General features: G+C 48.3%; 1 protein-coding gene across 9 annotated transcripts in view; it reads left to right on the top strand.

Moving 5' to 3' along the window:
* The window catches only part of MARK2 (microtubule affinity regulating kinase 2), a 104,815-nt gene that overhangs the window by 43,383 nt on the left and 34,818 nt on the right, over positions 1–26,614 (top strand). For 8 of the 9 annotated variants that reach the window (XM_063316587.1, XM_063316594.1, XM_063316592.1 and 5 more), the window contains exon 2: positions 23,438–23,617. In XM_063316587.1, coding sequence (XP_063172657.1) covers positions 23,438–23,617 — 180 coding nt within the window. Of the gene's footprint in view, positions 1–16,246; positions 16,688–23,437; positions 23,618–26,614 lie in introns of those variants that run through there. The other variant, XM_063316588.1, reaches the window with a different exon arrangement.

Raw genomic sequence — 26,614 nt, 5'->3', positions numbered from 1 at the left:
GGTTAGGAAAGAGAGCACCGGCAGCGGTGACTCACAGGGCTGCTGCGAGTTTTTTGTTCTCCTCTGAAAATGATATTGAAGGAAAGGGGAAAAAACACATTCGCCTCGTAGCTGGGAAGGTCGCCTGATTCTGGACAGCCGTGAATATTGTGAAGTTTGCATGAATTCCCCCCACCCGCCCCCCCATTCCCTCACACAGCTCCCTCCCCGCGATTTCCTGTTTATCATATTGCTGGCCGCAGGTTTGTAACAGTGCTGGAAACGGCAAAGTACAGTTACTCTTTGCCCTCCCAAATCCGAATCCAACGGGCTTCCGGTTCCGCTTTGGAAGGAAAGCACGGGTCATAGTTCTTGGTTCAGGTGTCAGGGCAAACCCGGGCCAGGAAGACTCTGGGCAGAAAATGAAGAGAAACATAGCATGCATGCGGGAAGGAGGAAGATGGATGGGAATATCGGCAGCTTTCCGTCATTGTCTGCCCTTTGCAAGGGAAGGTTGCCGCCCTTGCCGCCGCCAAGGAAAAGGAGGCACGGCTCTTCCCAGCGCGGTTCCCTGTAGCAGGAACCAGGTCCCAGAGCCACAAAGGTGACTTGAGAAGGCCAGATGCCCAGCCTCAGCATCTGCCAGGTTCCAGTTTGATGCCAGTACCAGCAACTGTTTGCTACGGGCAGGAACAATGCTGGTTCTCTCTCTGGAAGCTCATCAGGAGTTTCCCCAATTTCTGTCTCCGATACATGGACTTCTCTTTGGAGTCTGGGTGTGGTCTAAGCTCACTGGCTTGGGGACATCCTGGGCTGAAAGACAGGCTGACTTAAAAATGGAGCTGGAAATGACGAGAGCCACAAGCCCTGGTCCCTGTTGATCCTTTGGGGGTGGGGGGGAGCTCTTTCCGAGAACCGCGCCTGAGTCAGTTTGCTGCAATCATTGTCTCCGCCAGCACCTCCTGATTTTTCCTCCAGACTACAAGAGGGCAGTAAGCGAGCGTGTCTTTGCTTCGGCTGGCCTTTGATTTGGCGCTCCAGAGCAAACACCACCCATTTCCCGTTCTTCCTTTAAAAGCCGCTGTTCAGATGGCAAGCCAGTGTTATTGATGGGCCAGGCGCTTCGCCTCTCGTCTCTAGGGCACCGGGGCTATCGGCCTGCCGCTCCTCACTTTCCAGATGGCCAGACTTCACGGGAACCAGGAAGCTCAGATCAAAAGAGCGGGGGATCGGGCACCCTTATTTGGAACAGCGCCCCGTTGCCTGAGTACAGGTGAAAGGTGCTTCTGGGAATCTCTTTTCGAAAGAAATTCTTGCAATTTGTCCGGGGGGCAATTGCCTGGCATCTGGGTGTATGAGGCAGACTTAGGTCACTCTTGTGCCAGCCTGGAGATACTGAAGGTTGGGAATATTATAAAAAGTAGACATTAGCTTATCTCTGCAGGCCAGTTGTTATACCAGAGCCTTGCACTGGCATTTGATTTAGCTGCCAGCAGTAGAGGGAGCTACTTTCTAAGCAAACTCTTTCCCAGCTAGTGTTGCCTGGGACTCTGGATTTGAATCCAAGCCTGAGGTTGGATTGCCAGGTGGGCTTAGTCTGTCTCTTTCTCTGCCTTTTTTTTTTTTTTTGCTTTGGAAAATAGCTTATCTAAAGTAGCAGCTATAAGAGCGATTGATGAAGCTTATCAAATATACTTAGGGTGCTTTGAGAGGGAGAAAAAATCCAACCTTAAATTCCAGCTTTTTGTTTGAAGATGGTGGCACAGCCCTGTTAGGATTCCTTGAGTACCATCACCTTCTTCAGATCCCTGTTTTCGCTTTAGCATGCCGTGTATTTGAGAATCCAGGAATCATCTTAGAAAAGATCCAAGGACTTATTTAGGGGGACTGCTGCACAGTTCTTGGAAGCCAGTTAGAACAGGGTAGGATTTTGGAGTGGGCTTCCTTAGCAAGGCCAGCTGAGATTCTTTCAGTGGATGAAATCTGGAGCTACCGCCTCGCCTTGCTGATTCTGAGCCTTCCGGGTATGACTGCAAGAATGAAAGTATCTTGAGATCTGGATTAGAAAAACAGTCTGCCTCTTCCTTCCATGGAAATGTTTGGGATTAATGTATTTATCAATCAAATTTTATCACCGCCCATCTCCCCCCAAAGGAGGGACTCTGGGCAGTTTACAACAAAAGCAAAGTTTAAAATTCAATACCCTTATAAATACAATAAATATGAATATAAATTCATATTAGAGAGCCAGTTTTGCCTAGTGGTTAAGGCAACAGGCTAGAAACCAGGAAGCTGTGAGTTCGAGTCCTGCCTTAGGCACGAAAGCCGGCTGGGTGACCTTGGGCCAGTCCCTCTCTCTCAGCCCAAGAGCCAATCAGGCGTGGTAGGAGAGTTCTAGTCCCGCCTTAGGCATGAAAGCCGGCTGGGTGACCTTGGGCCAGTCCCTCCCTCTCAGCCCAAGAGCCAATCAGGCGTGGTATGAGAGTTCTACTCCCGCCTTAGGCATGAAAGCGGCTGGGTGGCCTTGGGCCAGTCACTCCCTCTCAGCCCAAGAGCCAATCAGGCGTGGTAGGAGAGTTCTAGTCCCGCCTTAGGCATGAAAGCCGGCTGGGTGACCTTGGGCCAGTCCCTCCCTCTCAGCCCAAGAGCCAATCAGGCGTGGTAGGAGAGTTCTAGTCCCGCCTTAGGCATGAAAGCCGGCTGGGTGACTTTGGACCAGTCCCTCTCTCTCAGCCCAAGAGCCAATCAGGCATGGTAGGAGAGTTCTAGTCCTGCCTTAGGCACGAAAGCCGGCTGGGTGACCTTGGGCCAGTCCCTCTCTCTCAGCCCAAGAGCCAATCAGGCGTGGTAGGAGAGTTCTAGTCCCGCCTTAGGCATGAAAGCCGGCTGGGTGACCTTGGGCCAGTCCCTCCCTCTCAGCCCAAGAGCCAATCAGGCGTGGTAGGAGAGTTCTAGTCCCGCCTTAGGCATGAAAGCCGGCTGGGTGACCTTGGGCCAGTCCCTCTCTCTCAGCCCAAGAGCCAATCAGGTGTGGTATGAGAGTTCTAGTCCCGCCTTTGGCATGAAAGCTGGCTGGGAGACCTTGGGCCAGTCCCTCTCTCTCAGCCCAAGAGCCAATCAGGCGTGGTATGAGAGTTCTAGTCCCGCCTTAGGCATGAAAGCCGGCTGGGTGACCTTGGGCCAGTCCCTCTCTCTCAGCCCAAGAGCCAATCAGGTGTGGTATGAGAGTTCTAGTCCCGCCTTTGGCATGAAAGCTGGCTGGGAGACCTTGGGCCAGTCCCTCTCTCTCAGCCCAACCCACCTCACAGGGGTGTTGCTGTGGGGAAAATAGGAGGAGGAAGGAGTAATAGGTATGTTCCCCGCCTTGAGTTATTTATACAAATAATAAAGGCAGGATATAAAATAAAATAAATAAATAAAATAATAAACAGGCAATAATAATATAAAATGTGATAAAATCCAGATGGCTAAAGATTGTATCTCAGTCCATGACTATAAAGGGCCATTCTAGGGCACTAGCCATCCCCAAGAATGACTGTTCCCCTATTAATAGGTTAATTTAAAAATTTAGGTTTGTCTATGAGCAGCCAGAGGACTGCACTACTGAGCCAGCCCATAAGGGTCCCCCTCACCTTTTCCTTTCTCTTCACTTCTTCTCCTTCCATCCTTCCAGCTGAGGAACTGTTTCATGGGAGATTTCAAAAAAAAAAAAACAACCCAAACAAAAGTGTGTGTGGAGGACCAGTGTGATGAAACACTCTTTCCTGCTTCATCGGTGTCGGGCGTTATGGGGCTTTTCCTGCAGTGGCGCTTGCAACATTCAACCCACCGTGGATTTAGATTTATCTTCTTGGGACAAGCGCCTCTCGTCCATGCCTCCTGTGGAGTACTCCGTGCATTTGGACGATCAAGACCTTTCATTAACAGAGTTCTGCGTGAGTTCCTTCAGTTCTCCCTTTGCCATGGCAAAGCAAGCCCAAACTATAATTAACCGCAGCTTCCCATTATCCCCAAAGCAAAAAAGCTGTTTGGTGGCTTCCAAACAAGCCTGGATCAGGAAAAAACCCACAGCTTTTAAAGCATTCTTTGTGTATTTGTTTGTTTAATCAATTTATATGACTGCCCAACTCGCAGTGTGACTCTGGGCAGCTAACAGCACATAAAAACAATGAAAAACAATATTAACAAAGAGTAAAAACCTACAATGGTGGTCGCCGAGGGTAAACGCAAACAGAACAGTCAACAAAAAAACTCTCAACAGACTATCTGACCTCCTGACCCCGGTTAACTATGGTTTCCTGCTTCAGGTGTACTGGGAAACTGTGGTTTGCTTACCCATAGGGAGGAGTAAGTGAGCTGCTCTGTGGATGCCTGAAGAAAGTGTGTGTCTCTGTTTATTACATCAAAATCTTGATCTTTCAGAGTAGGATGCCGGTGCCACCTTAATAAAGATATTTTATTGAAGTCATTTTTAGCCTATCTTTTCTCAAGCCACTCAAAGTAGCACGGATGCTCCTTTTTGTAATTAACTAATTAATTACAAACAACCTAAATTTCCCCAATGTGCCATCCTTCAAATTTGTTGGCACTGCAAGTTCCAGATTCTCCAGCCGGCATTATGAGCAATTCCAACACCTGCTTGCTGGAAATTCTGGGATTTGCAGGTTCTGGTCCCCCCTCAGCCACAGAAGCTCCCTGGGGGATTTGGGGCTAGTCCTCCTCCCTCAGGCCAGCCTACCTCACAGGGTTGTTCTTGGGGAAAAAAATAGGAGGAGGGAACCCTGTATGTGCCACCTTGAGCTCCTGAAGGAAAGGCTGGAGATGAATCTAACAAATCAACAAACAAGAGAAGATTATTTCTGAGCTACTGAGATTGTAAGGGGAAAGAAAATTGTGTACAGGTAGTCCTTGCTTAACAACCGCAATGGGAACCGGCATCGGGACGCTGCAACAGTCATAAATGCAAACTAGTTGCCAAGCACCCAAACCGTGACCATGGGACCATGGGGATGCTGCGACAGTCATAAGTGTGAGGACCGGTTGTAAGTCGGTTTTTTCAGCACCGTCATAAGTCTGAACCATCACTAAACAAATGGTTGTTAAGCGAGGACTACCTGTATTTGTTTTCTTTTTAACAACTTGATTCTCAATTACCTTGCAAAGGATCATGAGTTTACTTCCGTGTTAATGGTTGGCGACGGATCAACCCCAGCTTCTTTAGCTGGTTGGTAGCCTTACTTGGCTGATTGACAAGTGGGCTTGGGAGAGGGTGTCTCCATTTCTGCACCACCCCCACCCCCTTTACAAGATTGACTGGAAGGAAAGCCGAATTTCCTCCCCTGTGATCTCCTTTGGTCAGAGTTAAATAGCCTTATCTCCCTTGGTTAATTCTCCAGCGGGTGTTTATTCAGATCAGAACAAACATAACTGGAGTTGCTGTTTGGAGGAACCGGAGGAACAAGTTGAGGCAGGAGACCGGAAGATTTGCACTAAGGTGGTGGGGGTGGAACTTTCTCCAGGACTGCGCAGCTTGAGATGAAGGGTTGGGGCGGAGGGAGGGAGGGAGGGACGGGGCGGGACACTTTTAAAGGTGACCATTGACAAGTCCGTTACCCAGCCCTTTCACGCAGCGAGGCGCTGCTGCTGCTGCTGAGCAAACACTGGTAGTTCAGGATCAATTTGAGCTTATCCCAAACAGTTTAGTGTAGTGCTTAAGGCATCAGGCTGGAAACCAGGAGACCGTGAGTTCGAGTCCCACCTTAGGCACAAAGCCAGCTGGGTGACCTTGGGCCAGCTCCTCTCTCTCAGCCCTAGGAAGGAGGCAACGGCAAACCCCTTCTGGAAAACCTTGCCAAGAAAACTTCAGGGACTCGTCCAGGCAGCCTCTGAGAATCGGACACGATTGAACCGATTTTTTTTTTTAATTGTCTAAATACCACTGCAACATAAACAGGGTTCTGAGCAAGGCTGTTCTTTGTAAACTAAATGTGAGGTCAAATAATTCTAATTTTTTTCAGCACACTTGACCATTCTATTGTTAAAGCTCCTAACGCTCCAGTGATTCCAGGGTCTATTTTGGCCGGTTTATTCCATAATCTCTGTATTTCAGCTGTTAAATTCTCCTTCAAAGAACCTGTGGTATTTAGAGGAGTGCAGACAGGCAACAGCGAGGCAGGTATATATGTGCGCCTGAAAGGAGGAGAGAGATTTTCAAATCCCCACCATGCCCCGTGGCCAGTTGTTATCCGCAGCCAAACCTAGTTACAGAGATAGTCCGAGGAATGAAATGGGGTGACGATCCAGGTGTTCAGAGGCTTTCACAGAAAACAAAAAATGAAGGAATGCTTACAATCCAGGTTTTTGTGCTTTTGCTGATATTTATGCATGGCGTCCGTAAGCCCATCTCTCTGTCGTGACAAAATGTGAAATACGCTGCTGAGGTCCAAGTGCCACCCCACAGGCTGGAACAGTGTGTGATACATACGTGAGCAGGTAACTGCGGAGAGGATTGGAGAAAGGATTTAACCATTTTTTAGTGGGAGGAGCGCTTGGGATGGGGAGTCCAGCTTGAGTACCTTCCCAAATAGGGATACCGCATCAGAAGGTTGCCTGGAGCCTACTTAAGCGCTGTGCTTGAATTCGCTATGGCTACATTTTGGCTCTACTACTCTGTCTTCCCCTGTGTTGAGAAGCTGTGCAGTGGTGGGTGAATGAGTGGGTAGGCAGGAAAGAGAAAGAGGGTTCACACATTACGCCAGGCCAAACTGTGCTTTGTTTCTGTGCAGCAAAACAGCAGGCCGCTGTTGTTGGCAAGCCAGCTGGTAGCTTAGCCTGTTGTGGGGACTCAGCCGGCTTTACCTTAAGAAACCGAACATGGATGAGGGAAGCACAGCGTACCATGACATAGAAAACTCAGTAAGCACGGGCACTCTGAGGCACTGAGAACGGCATAACACCAGCATTTTGGGAGCAGGGAGCAGAGCAGACGATTGACTTAGAACAACAAGCGCAGCAATGCATTGGGAGCTGTGGATGATGATCTGCTGTCGACATCTGTATCTTGGCGGAGCTGGAAGCAAGACAGGTCACCGCCACGAGGCCAAGTCTTCCCAGGTGCGGAAGTGCAGCCAGCTCGATGCTCTGGCCTCCAGAGATGGTACGGTGGGAATAATGCCGGCAATATGGGTTGGTTTGTTCCCCTCTGGCGCTCTACAGAATGAACCACAGACAAAAGGAGGGGCATGTGCTTGGCGCAATCCACGTTCATTTTCTGGCGTCTCTGGGCAGAAGAGGGAAAGGCATCTTGCAGTACTCCGAGATGGTGGACATCACAACAGTTTGGCTTTTTAATAGCTGGAGCCACTCAGAGCAGAGTGCATCCTCTACCCCAGGTGCATCCTCTTTCTTCATGTAAATGAATGCACGCCACATATGAAGAACAGCTAACCACACTCTTGAATTACTTACGCGAAGAGGGAAGTCTTCACATCTGTGGTTTGGTCCTTCTTCAAGAGAACCCCTCACCGAGGATGGTGTTACTGTGACAGGTGTTCTCCTGATTTTCTCCGTAAATATTTCAAGGCTGCCTCAAAGGATAAAAACCTTCCCAAGCTGGGATGCCTATATAATAGGAGTGAGATATTAACAAAGCCAGCATGTTACACAGACTAAAACGCCCCTTTAATGGGTCAGAATGAATCCTGGTCCCAATTGGGACCCTAGGCGGAGCCGTAAGATTTATTCAGGGCACGTCCAGGGAAGTCATGAGGTCTTTTCACAAGATGTGGCAAGATCCTGACCAACACTTTTTTAGACTTGTATTCTGTCCGTCTTATATTCTGCATTATGTGCTTTAATTATACCTTGAACAATTAATTTAAAAAAAAGGTTAATAATAAAAAAACCAATATGGGTTCCCTAGATGTGGGGCCACTGGGGGAAAGACCCTCTCACTTGGAGCAGAATAGCAAAGAGACAAAGGCTTGCATTCCTCGCCTTAAAGGGCAGGCAAGTTCAAGATTGATCCTGGCCTCGTTTGGGGCCCTCCTCCGCACTCGAAAATACGCTTTAACTGAAGATGTTGAAGTTGTTAGAGCCTTTGCCCTCTCTTAATGTTACATGTGCCACCTGTTTTGAATAGAAGCAAGCTGCATGGAAGGGAGACTTTGATTTAGATTTCTTTTGGTGCCTTAACCTCAGATGGTCCCCCCAAATTGCAGATCAAAAGGTAAAAGTCGTGCTGTGTTCCGGCCAAAGTAAAATTCACGGATCAGTCAATCCGCCGTGTGGGATAATCGTGTGTTAGGGCCTTTCCGTGTCCACCTCCAGATATTTTTGTGTATACTCAGTTTTTAATGGCAGAACTTTTGGGATGTTTCATGCAGTTATTGTTGACCAGTGGGGAATTTGGTCCTGAGGAAAGCAAAGCTGTTCCACATCAGTTTAGCCAAACTGAATTTGCTTTGAAGCAGACCTGGAGCTTGCAAGCACCCTCAAGTTCCTCAGAGAGGGGAAAATCGTTTATGCCTGTCCCCATTTGCAGCAAAGCAGGCCTTGTCTGACTGCAGCCATCTGGCGCATGGTTTGCAGAGCGGTGCCAGACCGCTCGCATGTGCATGAGAGGGAGAGATTTATGGAGGGCTTGTTTGCTTTTGAAAGCCCAACCTTTGTGGGGGAGTATCACAGAAAGAGCTCTTATGAAGAATCACGGCAACCGGTGCTAATATCCATTATTGCAGAATCACCACGAAGCAAATAGATCTTCCGAACCAGGCCCTTGCTCGTACTTTTCTGTGATTCTGAAGGTGTGGAGTACAAGTCGAACAGCTGCCCTGTGTTGAACGCTTGGTGTAACCCTCTGGTTCCTGTGCCCAACTGAAATTATTGCAGATTTTTTCCAATTTACACTCTTCCTCTCCTTTTCTTTTTCCTCCCTGTACCACACTGCAGATTGTAAAATCCCTGAGGTAAGATTCTTGCATTCTGGAAAGGGCGAAGTACAGCAGTCCATTGGTTGTAGCAGTAAAATAGTAATAACCTAGTATGGAGTTTGACCGTGAGATCTCCTTTCCTTAAAATGATTTTGCAAAACATGGGGCACATACAGGACAGCTCAAAGTGCATCTGCAGTAGGTAGGGCTCTGTGAGGGTCTTCCACCTTGCAAACCGTTGCACGTTGTCCTCTCGTTATGGCCAAAACACCTTTGGAAAGTCATGGTTCGTTGTGTTGCAGATGTCTGCAAACTCAGATTATGTGCTATTGAGTCTGTGTCACTTCTTAGTGACGACACAGATGGATTTTCTGCCCCAGCCTGGTTCTTCAGGCCTTTCAACACTGCACCCATGGCCACTGTAACTGAGTCCGTCCATCTTGCCGCTGGTTGTCCTCTTCTTCTCTTTCCTTCCACCTTTCTCAGCATCAGAGCCTTCTCCAGAGAGCTGGGTCTTCACGTAATACGTCCTAAATATGATAACCTGACCCTGGTTGGTTGTGCCTCAAGTGAGAACTCTGGGTTGGATTTGATGATCCATTGGTTTGTCGTCTTGGCTGTCCATGGGGTTGTCAGGAGTCTTCTCCAACACCAGAGTTCAACAGCATCAACACTCTTCCTGTCCTGCTTCTTCCAAGGCCAACTTTCGCTTCCACAGAGCGTCATGGGGAAAGCCATTGCCTGCACAATTCTGACCTTTGTGGATATAAACACAACACCCATTTGAATACCTTTTCCAAGGCCTTCTTGGCTACTGTACCATGTGCTGCAGCTATTTCTTGACACCTTTCCTTTGCTGTTAACAGCTGATCCTAAAAGGCAGAAGCGTCCACCCCTTCAGCGCCTTCACTGCCAATTTGAAGGTGCCTTGCTGTACCTGCGGTTGTTCGTGCAGGCTGAGAAGTGAATTGAAATAAGATGGCGTCCTAGACTTAGACTTTTCCAGGGGTGCTTTGCTAAGGCTTTTAGTGGGTTTTTCTTGCTTTTTGTTTTTATGTTGTGGGTACAGTTGCAATCTTGATTCTACCTTTTATTGATCCCTGTTAAATATGAAGCACCTTAATTATTCATTGTCTCTGTTTCTGATTGATTTTTGTCTTGTGTAAGCTGCTTGAGATACTCATTTAAAATGGAAAAAAATCTAAATATTTCTGCCTGGAAATAGGGGGTAATGCTTTCCATCACCAATCCTACTGGTCAATGTAAGAATTTTGGGACTTTAAATTGGTGCCTGATGTTGTTGATTTCCTTTTTGTGCAAGGTCTCTCTGGATTGTAAGTCAGAGATCAGGGTCTGTTCTTTTTTATTATTAATCAGTACATTGCTCTGGGAATCTTTCTGACTGAAAAGCAAGGTATAAATATTTTAAATAAAGGGGAAAAAAAATACAAATGTTTGAAAAGAAATCACCAAGAGCTAGGGCTTGCAATGGACATTTTAGAACTGGAGTTTGCAGAACGTGGAAAGATGATCCCCATCTTTGGGCTTTATAATATTGGAAAAATCTCCATAGAGCAGGGGCCCTTCATGCTATATCTGTATTCTTGACTCTTGTTGAAATAGAAAAGGTAAGAGTAGGTCACTTTCTCCCTGGCCCAGGACCATGATAAGAGTGCTATTTTCCTCCCCAGAACTTCTTCAGAAAAGTCTGAAAATGCTTTTCAACAAAACAACACCTGAGGCTCTAAAGACCTACAGATAGTCCTCGCTTAATGACCACAATTGGGACCAGAATTTCAGTTGCTAAGTGAAGTAGTCATTAAGCAAATCTGACCCGATTTTACGACCTTTTTGTGGTGGCCGTTAAGCGGATCACCATGGGTGTTAAGCAAATCACATGGTCATTAAGTGAATCATGCAGTCCCCCATTGCTTTTGCTTGCCAGAAGCCAGCTGGGAAGGTCAAAAATGGTTATCACGTGACCACAGGACGCTGCAACGGTCATAAATGCAAAGCGGTTGCCAAGCACCCAAATCATGATAATGTGACTGTGGGGATGCTGCGATGGTCATAAGTGTGAGGACCTGTCGCAAGTTGGTTTAGCACCATCATAAGTCCGAACCATCACTAAATGAATGGTCATTAAGCGAGGACTACCTGTAAGAAATCTCTTGTATGCCACCATGAGGATTCGAGGCACGGTATGCTAATTTTATCAACCAGGTGCAAGTCTACAGGCCGAGGGAGCAGCGATGGAGCTTTTCGGTGTAAGAGAGCAGCTGGGAGGGCCAGTCATTGTGCAGCCTGCAAGCAAACTGGAGGGGGCACAGCTTGAATGTTGGTGGGGTTGCTGAACAACCCAAATGGGATAAGGGCGAGAGAGACAACAGCAAAAGAAGGGAAATTTGAACACAGGGCACTGTGACTCTTATGCAAGCAGTTCATAATGCCTCTCTGTAAAATTCTGAGTTTGGGGAGCAAAGCAACAGTTACTTCCTTGACAGCTACATATCTGGTGCTTTACGGGGAATTGGAAGCAAAGCATTGGAGCCTACTCCCGAGGAGTTTACACTCTGCGTGTCAACAACCAAGGAAGAGGGAGGGAGGCAGCAAGCAAGTCACGTGAGCCAGCTGCCTGGCATTTTGCCAGAAGCCCACCGCTGAGTGGGTAGAGCCCATACCCTACGTGCAGGAGATCCATGGTTCAACCTCTGACATGTTGAGTAGAGAAGATGCCAAGCAGGGCTATCTGTTTTAGAGGAAACTTTGAGCCAGGTAGGTCTGTGGTCTGACAATATATGGCATTTTCCATGCCCCCGTGAGTCCATGGCCCTGGCCTTGGGTTTCCTTTATCTACTTGCCTGCTTGACAAATCCATCTACTACAGAGCACCCAAACTCTAGGCAGGTTATATTAAGAATAAAAACAAATCATATGTAAATTAGACATCAAGCTGATAAAACTGGTACCCAAAAAGGGCACAATCACTATTTCAATCCTAGTCAGAGGTATTTAAACAAAGGCTTGTGAAGAAGATGGCTAGGGTGCCTCAAGTTTGGAATGGCTCGAGGGTTGTACCTGCAGAAAGCTCCTTTCTGTTTGGAGCCAAACTTCTATTTCCCCATCCTCCAGGATCACTGAGCAAAGAGTTTTCTTAGTATAGACTCCGGGAAGGGCCGTCCACCTCCTCTAAGCCGTTACCTTGGGGCAGTGCATCTTCCCTGCTGTTCATTTTCATGAATGGGAAAACAGTCACCAGGGCCAGGCTGGCTCAGCCTCTGCTCTTCCTTCCTGTTCCCAAACAGCTCAAAGCTTGGCCCAATCTGTTTTGCATTCTTCAAGTAAGTTGGCCAAGGTCCTGGGGAGTGATAAGAGTTGATGTCTATTGCATCTGAAAGGCAACACCTTGGAAAAATTCATCTTCGTAGGGTTGAAAATCATCTTTGGAAGTCAAGGAACTCCATCACTTCTCTACTTACCGATGTCTTCAGCAAGTTACACCGCTTTTGTTTAGCAAACTGTTTTCCTGCAATTGTGAAGACGAGAATTTAAAGGTGGCTCAAAGGAGCCTGCTCTGAAGTTGGTTCAAATTTCTGGTTCGTTCTGAAACTGGGAATCATAGTTTCCTGCTTTCCCCTAAGCAGGAATTTGGTTGAGTGAGTATTTCCTAGGATGGGGATTTGCAAGAAAAAGGCTTGTTCACATCTTGGTTTAATCATTGTCTGAATGGAGCTGTTTAGTTGGACCATTTATTTTAGACCTGGTACTCAAGGCACGCTGCTTCTGATGTGCAGCATGAATGACTTGGGGGAAACGTAGGGTACCCGTGCAGTGACTGCTGAGACCATCATCCGGAAAGCTTTCTCCTGGCGTTAGACAGTCAGTTGCTAAAGTGGGGCCAAGCATATGCTTGGAGTCTGACTTAATTCTGCACCGGCAAAATAAGGACCTGTTAAACAGCTTACAGCAGGCTCCCTGTCATATTTAAAAATTGGCATCTGGTAATGGCTCCCCGGCTGAGTATCCTCCTGCATCAGTGCTTAGTAACAAGGTACCTTCCTAGGATAAGAAGGTGGAATCTCCCCAGGTCCCTGGCTGAGCAGACCTCAGCTCCCACATCCCTGCTCTAAACTCAGGTGCTGTAGATTGGAACTGTGTTTAGCTACCCAAAGGCAACTTCGGCTCACCACAAATGCTTGGTCAAATTCGGTAAGATGCTCTAAAGCAAAAGGTGTTTCAGAATATACTGGATATTTAGACAGTACATCAGGGTACTCAGGAAGCTCTTAACCATGGAAAGAGATGACCCACAGCAAGTTACAGGTAGTCCTTGCTTAACCACCACAATTGGGACCAGAATTTTGGTTGCTAAGCAGAGTGGTCATTAAGCGAATCTACCCAACTTTACGGCCTTTTTTGCAGCGGCCGTTAAGCAAATCACTGCAGGCGTTAAGCGAACCATGTGTTTGTTAAGCAAATCACACCGTTCTCCATTGATTTTGCTTGCCAAAAGCCAGCCGGGAAGATAAAAAATGGCGATCATGTGACCACAGGACACTGTGATGGTCGTAAATGTGAACCAGTTGCCAAGTCCCCAAATCGTGATCGTGACAGTGGGGACACTGCAACAGTTGTAAGTGTGAGTACTGGTCATAAGTCCATTTTTTTCAGCACCATTGTAAGTTCAAACCTTTACTAAACAAATGGTTGTTAAGCGAGGACTGCCTGTAGTTCGTGTGCTAAAATTTCAAGAGAGTGCAGGGACACGCTGCAGAATGCGATACTAGCTGCAGGACAGGAAGCTTTGGCTGAAAGATTGGGCTTCCTGGGAAGCGGTGTAAGTGTCTCTTTTTACTTGCTGTATCTTGTCCTGATGGTGGAGATGTGGTTGCAGAGGCATAAGCAATGCTTAATAAAGTCTCTGAAGCCAGATGGATGGATGAAAAAGAGTCAGGAATATAGGAGTACCTGTTTCAACTAACGTTTTATTAAAAAGCATAAGCTTTCATGAGATGCAGCCGACTTCACCTGTGGGGTGTAAGCAGCCCCCTCCACCCCGCCAAAAGAGGAGGAATCAAGCTAGAAAAAAGGAAAGAACACTGAAAGATGAATTAGGCTGGACTGAGAATTCATGCAAAAAAAAAAAAAGGCCTCACGAAGCTTATTACATTTATAAGATGGCTCAGCTATGGAGGTTCCTAAAAGAAACAGGTTGCCTGGATTCCTGAATTCAGAATTCAGACCTGGTCATGGGACAGAAATGGCAGGGGTTGCCCTGATGTATGGCCTTGCTGGGGCAGTGGGCCCTTCTGTTAGAACCCTCAGTCATGGGGTTTTACTGGGCCACCTCTGTGCTTCCGTGGTTCCACTCCTAACCAACTGGGGGGTTCTAGTTGTCATGGGGGCAGGGGGCAGCAGTCAAGACAGTGGCTGCTTTAGTGAGATTCAGTGCTCCCCCCCCCCACCCCATGCTCTGGAAGATGTCATCTGATGGTTTGGTGAGGTGTCAGCAGGATGTGGATGACAGCTGCGGATGACAGCAGGACTGGGAATGTCGTAAAAAGGTCGAACCAGTGTTTGGAGGCTGTCAGAATGTGGATGGGGCAAAATAAGCTTAGACTGAACCCTTCCAAATCTGAGTTGCTTTTCATCGGTAAAATCCAGGATGCTTATCGGCCCTGGTAGTTATTCTGGATGGGTAGCACTTCCCCCGAAGCAGTTGGTTGGTGATCTGGGGTTCCACCTGAACTATTGCTCAAGCACCAGGTCAAGGTCATCCCCAGGGTGGGGGTGGGGGTCTTTGACCAGCTTTGGTTGCTGCACCAACTGTGGCTGTACCTGTACCAAGGTGCCTTGCCAAATTCATTTTTTGATCACCCCCTGATTGGATGACTATAACCCACAGTATATGGGGCAGCCTTTGGTGGTTCGTCCAAAATGAAGCCACTTGATTATTTCTGGCTGCCAGACCTCACAAGGATTTCCCAGCAAGAAAACCGAACTGCTGTACCATACAGTTTAAAAACAAAAACAAAAACCCCAAACCACCACTAAAGTCACTGCGATGGTTACCGGTAGACTTCTAAGCCTAGTTCGAACACCTGGTGATGTCCTCCAAAGTCCTACACAGCATAGCACCAGATTGCATCATGCACCATCTTGCCAAAATTAAATCTTGGCAAGCCTGCTCTGAGTCCCCTCTCTACCACGAGGCAAAGGGGATGTGGACCAAGTGGCAGGCGTTCTCTGTTGCAGTCCCCAAACTCCATCTCTGGAGTTCACCTGGCATTTCATAAAACTGTTAAAACAACATTATTCAACTGCTTTTCCCCAGGACTGAACGTTTCTGGTCTTCTGTTAATTCCATGTCTTTTGGGGGGGGTGTCGGGGGGGGGAGTTCTTATTCTGTATTTTTACTCTGTTGCCCATTGGCCAGTGTCTGCAGGTTGGATAAGTTACCAGAACTGTGAAATAAGTATGCCGCCTTTCCTGAAGAGCTCAAAAGTGGCCCAAGTGGTTCGTTCTGCCCATCTCCCCATTTTATCCTTGTGCATCCGGCAAAGTCGAGCTGGGGGCAAGAGGCTAGCCACGTGCCACCTGGTGGGATTTGGGACTTGAGTAGGGGGGGTTGAAGCTGGGCCATCCCAATTCTTAGACTCTCATGGCACGCCTTGTCCGGGTGCAAAATCCTGACTCCCTCGCCTGGCGCATGCCCGCCCGGGCTTTGCAGCAGCTTATTCAATTTCATCTCTTCAAAAGCACTGGGAGGTGTCCTCTCCCTTCCCCTCCTTTTGACTTGGCACTCCTTTATCTCAGAAAAACAAACTGGATTTCAAATTCAGCAGGTTGCGCTGGGCTTGACAGAGCTCCAGATCACCCGATGGCAGGTCAAAGGGGTAACGTCATGGTTCCTCTTCCTCCCCCCCCCCACTTCGTAAAGGCCTGCCTGCCATTTGCATGGGTGGGGCAGGCTTCTTCCTGTGGGCGAGAACCTCACACCATTGAAGTTCCATCTTTCTCCTCCCACCCAGTGAAAAGCAGGTTTCTCCTCCATTTCCCTTTCTCCTGCGGGGTGGAGGAACCTCCAGCCAGTCAGGTTTCTCCTTCACCTGCGTCTCCCCCAGGATTCCCGGACAGCCCGCCATCTCTCTCTCTCTCTCTCTCTCGCTCTTTCAGCTGGCTTAGATGGGAAGGACGGTTTCACCGTTCACCTGTACGTCCATACAGCTCATTTGTCTCCTTCCCCCCTCCAACTAACTGGAAAAATCCAGGGACTTGCCAGACAGCCCAGGTGTTCGCTGCCTCAGCGACTTGCGAAAGATTGAGCCGAGCTCAGGTATCGGAGGCGGGGACTGAGCGCGGGTTGGGTGAGGAAGCTCCACACTTCCTCCCGGCCACGGCTGTACTTTGCTCCGTAGGAAGGTTTCGCTCCAGGCTAGCCGACGAAGCAGTAATGCACTGGGAGAGGCCGTTCCCACGGGGCACCCCTTCCCTTTGACCGGCTGGGGGCCGCTTGGAGATTTCAGCATTCCTTCACCACATGGACATACCTAGGGCGAAAGGAGCCGGGCATCGGGCTGTCTTCCTTTTGCTCCCCTTGGCTTCCGCAAAGGCCTCGATGGATCAGTGAGGGACAGATTCGCCCCCCCCCCCAGCTGGCAACGGGCACTCCGGAGTAGAAGAGGCTCTGGCCGGCCAAGGGGCTGCCACACAAAGGGCAGAGGAGGAGACGGCGTTTAATGAGCGGAGGAAACAGAAACCAAGGGACGATGGGAGTAGTAAGTCTCACTTATTTCCAAAACTTAAGGGCTTCTCGGTGGTGGTAGGTCCCAAGCCTTCGAGCTGAAGGTGGCTTCAGAAGATTGCTTTCTTACGTGCCTTGGCTGGTTTTGTTAACAGACGTCGGGCTCACATGCTCTCGTGCCATCTCCAGATCTTCCTGTACTTGGAAGATTAAAAGAATCCACCATTCTTAAAAGATGTTTAAACTGATTAGAGCTGTCATATTAGATATTGTGAGTATTTGAGCGTGGGAAACCTTTTTTCCCCCCTGGTATTTCTCCTCTTCTTCTTCCTGGTAGGGGAATGGAGCGAAGGAGGGGCCAAGGGGAAGAATCTTGTTCAACCGAGGAACTTTGTATGATCCAGAGCTGGAGTTCCCTCCTGGGGGTCGCGATTGTCCCTGTTGGAAAGGGACTGTGGCCATATTGTTCCATTTTTTAAAAAGAGGCCTCTGATGAAAATTGCCTTTAGGTAACTTAGCATGAGACTTTAAAAGAAAATCTCGTCGATCAATTTGTTTTTTATCTGATCACTTGGTGGCATTTTTCTATTGCCAAATCTCAAATTAGATTTTTTTTTTTTTTTAAGAATTACTCTTCAGAACAGGAAATGCAAAGCAGAAATTAACCATTTTTTAGGGGGGAAAGGAAACGCTCTTCCTTCTGATGACCTGATTTTTGTTGACTCTGAGAAAGGGGTGAACATGCAGCCAGATTGATGATGATGGCAAAAAGGGAATGCAGCTGATTTCAAGGAGGATGTCATGAAAATTGGGAGAGGGGAGGGTGTCGAAAAGCAGGAGATCACTAGCTTGTTCAAGAACAAACCATATGCTTATCGTGAAACGGCTCCCCCGGGTTGCTGCCCAAGAGATGTGTCCCCATGTTGCTCAACCCAAGGCTGTGGTGACCCTGTGGGAGAACAGCCCCTACAGATCTGGAGGGAGACTCTGCCATAGAGTGGTTTGGTGCCTCTAATAAAGCAGTCAGAAAGGTTGAGGCTCCTGGGAATATTTGTCAGGGCTAAGCCGGCCTCGCCCTGTTCTTGCAGGTGTAAATTGAGCTTACAGCTTTCAAAGGCATGAAATAGAAGATCCGTGGGCTTCCCGGGATGCCTTTCCTGCTTGAAGACCAACCTTGCCCTTCTTGCTTGTTCTCTTTGTGGGGGGGGGGGGGAATCACCAAAGTTTACCAATAGAGCTCAGACTTCATTCCTTAGGAGCAGTTGCTTTTTGAGTCTGCGTGAATCATTCTTCGAAAGGGCAGCCTTTGACATCATCCAGGGGAGTGACTGCCTTGAAAGCCAAACGCTTTTGTACCGGTTAAATCGCTTCTGCTCCCATCGGGGAATTTGCTGCCACGGAATAACAGGGCGGCTTTGAAAGATGGGGAAGAGCCAGGAGGCAGTCCCCATCCGCTGTGGTCAAGGGGGTGGGATGCGGGGCCTTGTGCTTCTGCAGTTCTGGAGGAGCCACAGCCTTTTCCAAACTCTGCAAAAGACTAAATGAAGTGAGGGGAATCCATAGTGTGTTCATCAGCATGCAGATCTCAGTCCTCTAACAAGCCAGGTTCCAGAAGCGTGCTTTGAATACTGGCCGGAGAGATCAGCCAGCGCCCAGGTTTACCTGCTATCCTGAGAGGTCCCGTTCCCGTTTGCTGGAGGAGCCCACTGGCAACAATTGCATTAACGCTAATCGCTAACATAATTTCCGCCGGCGCTCTCGCTTCCAGCAGGACAGCATGTACCAGCCACCACTTGCTTTGCAATAAAAAAAGGCTGCCTTTCCAGCCATTTTGGCTTTGCGCTTCCTGCACATGCAACCCTTGTGTACTTAACGTACCTAAAGTTTCAGGGACATGTTGCTCTGCACTCCATTTTTTAAATGGCCTTTTAACTCTATTGTTTATTTACCTGGCCATTTCTCTTCATGTATTTGTACGTTAGCCGCCTTGTGATTATCTTCTCTTTGATTATTTTAAACTTGGTTGTTGTCTTTTTTCTTTAAACTTCTAACCTACCTGGAGAGCTTGTTTTAAGAGGGTGTGCACATTATACAGGTAGTCCTCACTTAACGTCCACAGTGGGGACCAGAAATTCGGTTGCTAAGCAAAGTGGTCATTAAGCAAATCCAACATGATTTTACAACCTTTTTGCAGCAGTCATTAAGCGAGCCATGTGGTTGTTAAGCGAATCACACGTTTCCCCATTGATTTTGCTTGCCAGAAGCCAGCCAGGAAGGTCAGAAATGGTGATTGCGTGACCAGGGGACGCTGCAACGGTCATAAACGCAAACCGGTTGCCAAGCGTCCAGATTGTGATCCCGTGACCGCGGGGATGCTGCAATGGTCATGTGAGGGGCGGTCGTAAGTCAGTTTTTTCAACACCATCATAAGTCCAAACCGTCATTAAACGAATGGTGGTTAAGTGAGGACTGCCTGTATGTTAACAAAGTATTGAGGGCTGACCAGCCTCTGCAGTGAGGATGGATCCCCTACTCTGTATCACGTAAACTGATTAAGCAGTACCTGATTCCAGCCAACTCCGGGCGTGTCACATAATAGAAAGTCAGAACAGTAAGAAAGAGAAGCTGATGGTGTGCATCCAGAAAAGCTCTATGAAACAGCAACAAAACAATAAAAAGCCTTACAAGGGCTCACTTAACCACTCTGCCCCAAGGCCTGGCAGAATAGCCTTTGGGGGCATCATCAGGGAGGGAGCCCTACAGATCTCTGCTCTTCCAGAGGGCCACAGAGAAGGCACTGTTGGGGGTGCACAATCTGGCTTTGGCTTCCAAAGGCTTCTGTTTCCTTAGCTCGGTTTCCAGAAAGAGCAGGAGAGAAAGAAGCTGTTGTATGAACACGGGAAAACAAGCAGTTGTGCAGCCTAGTTCTGCTCCCCTCTCGTAGCCTATACTTGACGGCTAAAGGTTTCCTCAGATAATGGATTTCATGTTTTATTCACCGATAAAGCATTTGTCTTGGGGCAGGGACGTTTTTTAATGTACTGTCTTGGCTCTTAGGGGGAAGGTAGAGCTGCCTCTCCCCAAGTACCAGGGCTTGTGCTAGGCTTTCATGGTTATTCAGGAAGTGTTTTTCAAGTACAGAAACCCCAGTTATAACTCTGCCCCCGCCTCTGTGGTTTTTTTAAGCCGCTGAGCAGCAGCCCAGGCCTTCCTTCCTTTAGCAATGATAGCAAAGGGGAACTTCCACGTTCAGAGACAGAATACCTTTGGGTATCTGTTGATGGAGGGTGTTGGTAAAGGAACGCTGTTGCCCTCATGCCATCCGGCTGGCCACCCACTCAGGGCGTTGGAAAAAAAGGGGATTCAGTGGGCTCTTTAGCCTGGTTAGGAAGTTTTATAACGGCGTTTGACAGATGTTTAAGGGGCTGCCGTGGTAAGACCTGAATGAATGGCTTCCATAGTCCAAAAAGGAGATTTCCACTAAAGATTGGGATGGGGGGCCCTTCGTGGTGGGATAACCTGGTATAGAACTGGCTGTCGAAGAAGGTGGTGAGTTGTTGTTGACCAGAGGCTTTCCAAGACAGTTTGGGGGCCGTTGCACGTTGAACGGATTTATTCCATTTGACAAGAAGTTGACTCAGGGTCTGTTGAGATCTTTCCTAACCGGGTGGTTCTGTGATGCAAAATGGCTGCGGCGAAGGGCAAAGGGTGCATTTAGGCGATGCCGGTGTTGAAACCGTCTAAAAGCAGCCTCCGCTGTCTTTCGGCCCCCGGGAGTCTCTTACAGGGCCCTTATGGAACTCGGCCTCGTTTGAGGTCCTGTTGGATCTCCCACTGGATTATTCTCAGGTAGTGACAGGCCCCGCGTGAAAATCTGCAGCTGTGGTCCAAATACTTGTTTCCTCTTGGGGAGTCGTGTCCCTTTTCTGCCTTCCATGCCCAGCTTGGGCACAAGTGATAAATGAGCGTTTGATTCTGCTCCTCCTGCGGGCCTTTCAGAACAGTTGCTCAGCTGCGGTGGCTCGTCCAGGAGAGGCACAGCTTGCCGCATCCTTGAAGTGGAATACGGAGCGCAGACACAGAGCAGAAAGCTTGTCTGCATTCTTCACCCCTGCACAAAGCTAAAAAAAAAATACTGTAATCATTGCTAGTTTAACAAGAGTTGAAGAATCTGTCCACAATGTGCAGCTTGTCCTCAGGCCCTGTTATGGCCAGGACTGGTCAGGCAACTAAAGCTGTTAAATGTTTAAAAAAAAAAACACCTTACTATAGATAGTCCTTGCTTAATGACCATTCGTTTATTGACGGTTCAGACTTACAGCGGTGCTGAAAAACTGACTTGTGGCTGGTCCTCAGACTTATGACCATCACAGCATCCCCACAGTACACGATCATGATTTGGGCACTTGGCAACTGGTTTGCATTTATGACCATCACAGCGTCCCGTGGTCAAGTGATCGCCATTTTTTACCTTTCCAGTTGGCTTCTGGCAAACAAAAGCAATGGGGAACCACATGGTTCACTTAACGACTGCTGCAAAAAGGTCATTAAAATTGGGTCGGATTCACTTAATGACTGCTTCGCTTAGAAACTGAAATTCCGGTCCCAGTGGCATTAAGTGAGGACTACCGGTACCCTGAAATCCACTTAGAGGGAGTTGCGCCTCAGTTCACTTATTGTCAAACCTGCTGTGCGTCTTTATCCTCCCCTTGACTGGTTGCCTGTGTTATCAGCTCCCATCCCTTCAAATCATCATCGTTCGACCTGTTCCGTGGGGTGTTAATAAAGCAGTATCTCCTCTGGAAGAGTGCAGACCAACAGTCTCACCCAGGGGTAGCGTGCGATCGAGGACATAAAATATTATTTATTCCCATCACCTAATTACTGGGGCTGCGCGCACTTCAGATATGATCCACGTTAACGGCTAATGAATCAGCTCCTTAAGCCCAAGAAGAGCTAGGCTCCTTCGGCGAACAGCAGAGCTGTGCCGTGGTTGTGTGGGTCCAGAGCACTTCGGAGGGTGCGTGGTGCCACTAATTACCAAGCGGAGAACCGCTTGGGAACGTCTGAGCAGCGGTTCGAAGGAAACCTCCAAAGCCAGAGATGGACTTGGGGTGGATGCGTTCTAAAGAAAAGTTGGCAGCGAGGAAGAGCGGAAAGCATGGAGGTGACTTTGACTGTGAGCATCCTCAGGCAGCACCCTGTGCCCCTCTCCTGGTGGTTTTGCTCCTGTGGAACAGTAATGGAACCTCCGAGCTTTCCAGCTGTGCTCTCTTAACGTGCCGAGATGCACACCATGTCCTCAACTTTAATTTCCCCCTGCATGAAATGGGCAACTTTACGGTAGGTTAGATATGACAAGCAGGCTAAGGCGGGCACAACTGGCATTTCCGTACAGGAGGCGGTGTTACCTGCAGGTTGAAATAACCTCAAGGGGAAGCATCCCTTGGATTCTTCACCTGCTCAGCTTTTTATTTATTTTCCCATGTGTTTTGTCCTAACAGCCAGGAACCACGCCGAGTCAAGGAGTAGGTCTCTAGTGTTTATTACTGCTACATAAGACAGAATCCTAACAAACTGAAGCAGCGTGGGAAAAACCCAGACAGATGAACCCCAAAAGTCAAGGCGGGTCTGATCTCTGTCTCTTTGAATGGCTGCTTAATTCCTCAGTACTACGCATGCGTTTTCCCCGCGGGATAAGGGCCCCCTCCTGCTCGCCATCAGCACTCATGACATGTTTGTTTATTGGCAACCTTTTATTCTGCCCCAGCCCATCAGCTCTGGGTAGTTAACAGCACAGTGTAAATAATCCATGAAGGAAAACCTCGAAACAGCGAAACAGAGCTGAAAACGTTTACCCAGACACCCTGAACTCAAATGCCTGCTTAAACAGAAGAGTCTCCAAGCTTTCTAGGATGCCAAAAATCAGGGATCTCTAGCAGAGCAGGGTATACAGCAGTGTTTCTCAACCTTGTCCACTTTAAGAGGTCTGGACTTCAACTCCCAAAATTGCTGGCTGGGGAATTCTGGGGGTTGAAGTCCAGACCTCTTAAAGTGGACAAGGTTGAGAAACACTGCTGTACAATTCTGGAGCAACCACAGAGAAGGCCGATCTTCTGGCCCAGAAGCTTTCTGGCAGCCAGTGCTGAGATTCCAAATTGCTGTTATCCTGGGGGGGTTCCTTTCCTTGATATATCCTTGAAGGCTGTATCTTACCTGGGGGCGGGGCCCGATAAGAGCCTTCCAGAATTAAAATCCACAAAGGGCTGCTTGGAGGGGGTCTAGGACGGTTCAGCAGCTCTCCCTCTTCTGTCGAGCCGAGAGCAGCCTGGCGGTTCCTTGGCTGGATTTCAGAGCAGGGATGTCCCCAGTGGATGGTGCTGATTCAGCCTCCTGGCCGGAGGCTACAATCCAGCCCTTGCCGAGGACCCCATGTTGGGGGAGACTGCCCAGATAGCTCCGTTGCTAGTGGCAGGGCGAGAGGTTCTTCAGTGCGACGGCAGGCGGGGTGGTGCGCAGCTCTTTGCAGATCGGAATTCGGTGTCACAGAAGCCGCCACGCATCAAATAGACAGGGTCAATTATTGGATGTAGAGGCTTTTAGAGTGGACACTGTTATGGCTCCGTTGGACAGTTGTTAATTTGAACATTGGTCACTGGAAATTAGATCACCTGTCTTGCTCTGAAGGTGGGGGGAGCTGTAACTGTAGACAGATTGGAGTTCATAGAAACCAATTCATAACATTTCTTTCTCTCCCCCCCACCCGCCCCTTCTGTCTTTTCAGCCGGCCTTGGGACACCCAGACTCCAAACCGAGCACAAAGTCCAACATGTTACGAGGCCGCATCCCTGCCACCTCCGCGGACGAGCAGCCCCACATTGGGAACTACCGCCTGTTGAAGACCATTGGCAAGGGCAATTTTGCCAAAGTCAAGTTGGCACGGCACGTCCTGACGGGGAAAGAGGTGAGGGGATCCTGGGGTCAGGAGAAGCGATGGGCCCTGGAGAGAGCTTGCATGTGAAATCCACTCAAGTTAATCCGTGCGTGCTTAGGCTTTAACAAATGAGACTGCGTGATTTCACGAGGAGAGGAATCGGCTTTTGTTGGTTATGCAGATTCAAGCGTACTGTTGTATATGAGCCTTTGCAGGTTGGCTGGCTTACTTCTCGTGGGACTTCCAAGCTGCAGGAGGGATCAAGCTTAGCACTTTTTTGCATGTGCTTTCTACGGTTGAAAGAACTACAGGTAGTCCTCAACTTATGACCACAATTGGGACCGGAACTTCCATCACTAAGTGAGGCAGTTAAGTGGGTTGCCTGAACTTACAAACTTTTTGCTGCAGCCGTTAAGTGAACTGTGCCATTAAGTGAATCACGTGGTTGTTAAGTGAATCTGGCTTCCCCCGTTGACTTTGGTTGTCAGAAGTCAGCTGGGAAGGTCACAAATGGCAATCACGTGACCCTGGGACGCTGCAGTCATAAATACATGCCAGTTGCCAAGCACCTGAATTTTGATCACATGACTGCAGGGACGCTGTGACAGTTGTAAGTGTGAGGACTGGTTGTAAATCCCTTTGTTCAGCAGTGTTGCAACCTTGAACGGTCGCTAAGCAAATGGCCGTAAGTCGAGGACTACCTGTAAAGTTGTACTTCCTTGGTTCACGGATTAAACCTATAATCGAAGCTTTGCTAGAGGTCTTCAAACAGAGCCTGGATGGTCCCTGAGCAGGGGGTTGGGCTTGATGACCTCTAAGATCCCTTCCAATTTTCTCATTCCATGTATTTCACTGTTATTACTCCCGTATTACACCCTGGGAGGTGGGGAGTGGGAGCCAGTGAGGCTGTAAAGGGATGACTACCCAAGGCCACCTGGTGAATTTGAACTGGAAATGGCTCACAGTCTTTGCTGACACCTTATAGCAGCACTTAACGCAGTGATTTGTACATCCTCTGCTTTGATTTTAGAAATGCACCTATAACCCTTGTGCAGATGGATGTCTTTTTCTAGATGTATAGATAACGCTAGCAATCTAAAATGTGAAAATCACAAACTCAACCCTTACAATGTACGTATATAGTTCTTTGTTATTGATTACCGTTGATATTGTTTTAATCTCACATTTTTTATGCTGCCTAGAATTGTGACTGTGATTAAGATAGCCTACAAGTTTGATTAAATGCAACAAATCATCATAATCTTTAACCAGTGATAGAGGTGATTTTGTGTAGGCTTGAATTCCAAGGGCCCTTGGGTGAAGAAAGGCACTGTTCCTCCAGAGTTGTGGGGTGGGGGCTGCCCTCCATGCTTCAAACTTACAAAGCTCTCTTGCCTCCAGGGAGCAGAAAAATATTCTGTCCAGTGCTTGGGATTGAAGGCCAAATGTTCCTTTATCCTTGGTACCCAAGGGCGTGCCCCAAACAGACCACCCCCATCCCTCTGCCAAAGAGTGGTTCAGGCACCCCGAAAGCATTGCATCGGAAACATTGGTTTTGACTTCCAGGGGACACCTGGACATATAGCCATTGGCAGGGATACACATCGCTTGGTTGGCAAAGGGCTCTGAGGGCACCGTCAGTGGCAGGTGAAGGGGTTTCCCTGTTTGATCCCTTCCCCATATTGTCTGTAAGAGGAAAAGGAGGAAATGAACCTTTCACAGCGTGTCTGGCCCCCTAGGGCACCCCTGTAACAATGGTTTTCTAAATCATTTGTTGCAACACATATTAGTGCCAGTATGCCCATCCTGGTCCCCAGTGGCAGGCCGCCTTGCCCAAATGCATACCCCCATTCTTGGGAGCCCCACAGGCTGTGGGACTCCAGATTCACCCCCCAAAAACTTCCTTTATGGCCCACTGAAATATCCCCCCCCCCTTTTCCAGTGCAAATCCTGATGAACAAACGTTCTGCCTTCAAAAATGCCAATTTTTTTCTTTTAAATCCTGCCAAGAGTCTGCAGTTCTTGGCTGTCTTCCTCACTTTCAGTTCTCTTTTTGAGCAGATGGTGGCTGATGGCACTGCCACCCCACCCAGGCTTTATTTCAGATGCTCTCTGCCTTCTCTTCCCACCAGTGAGGGAAGAATCAGCAGATCTCCTCAGCGCTGAGTCTGCTGACTCCTGGAAATTCCCGGATTCTGGACCCTGGACTTGACTGCAATATCCTGAAAACTTTTAAGCAGGAATAGGAAAACTGTCTTGTTGCATAGATGGCAGCAACCTTTTCTGGCAGCACCAGCAGATCTTGCGAACTTGGGGCTGAGTTTAATTGGGGGAAAAAATAATTTAAATTTTAAAACAGATGTAAGGAGTGGGTTTGTTAATGAGCTGGCCACCTAGAAGAACACCAAGTTTTTGCGCTCAGTAGAGATATATTCTCCTCTTATCAGCCAGTTCTGCTGTTTAGGTAGATCCAACTCAAGACCGAGGCTTGTCTAGACTGCTGGCTTCAGGGCTTGGGGCCATGGAAGGAATCAATTCCTGGCTTCCCAAATAGATTCCTTCAGGGCCTGACCAAACTGTTTCTGCCAGTCAGTGCTTCTCCCTGGTCAGATCCATTGAGTCCTTAAGTATTTTTTAGTTGCTGTTTGTAGCCCCACAGCAGGTTTGTCAGACCCAGTCATGAAGGTCTGAAGATACTTCCCAGAGAGTTATTCCTGAAGAATTTGAATGCAGGTGTGACATGAGACAAAGTCCAGGTTTCTAGACCTCACTGGGGAGATAGCATTTTAAAGACATGCGCAGCACAGCCTGTGTAATGGTATGTGAGAAAGACCTTGGGAGACTGAGCCAAGAGATGCTGCCTGGGAATGGTTGGATAATAGGGGGCTTAGCCTGCAGCTGCATAATGGGCAGAGAAAGAGGCTCAGAAGGGACCCTCCCTCATTTCTTGGGCTGTAAAGGAGATGGGGGTGGGGTAGAATTGTACTTTCAGACTTGCACGATCCTGTTAATGTAGCCTTACAATAA

The sequence above is a fragment of the Candoia aspera genome, chromosome 17, assembly GCF_035149785.1.
Source record: "Candoia aspera isolate rCanAsp1 chromosome 17, rCanAsp1.hap2, whole genome shotgun sequence".
Taxonomy (NCBI): Eukaryota; Metazoa; Chordata; class Lepidosauria; order Squamata; family Boidae; genus Candoia; species Candoia aspera.
Note: the sequence above shows the minus strand (reverse complement) of the source record. Positions and strands in the feature narration are given on the sequence as shown.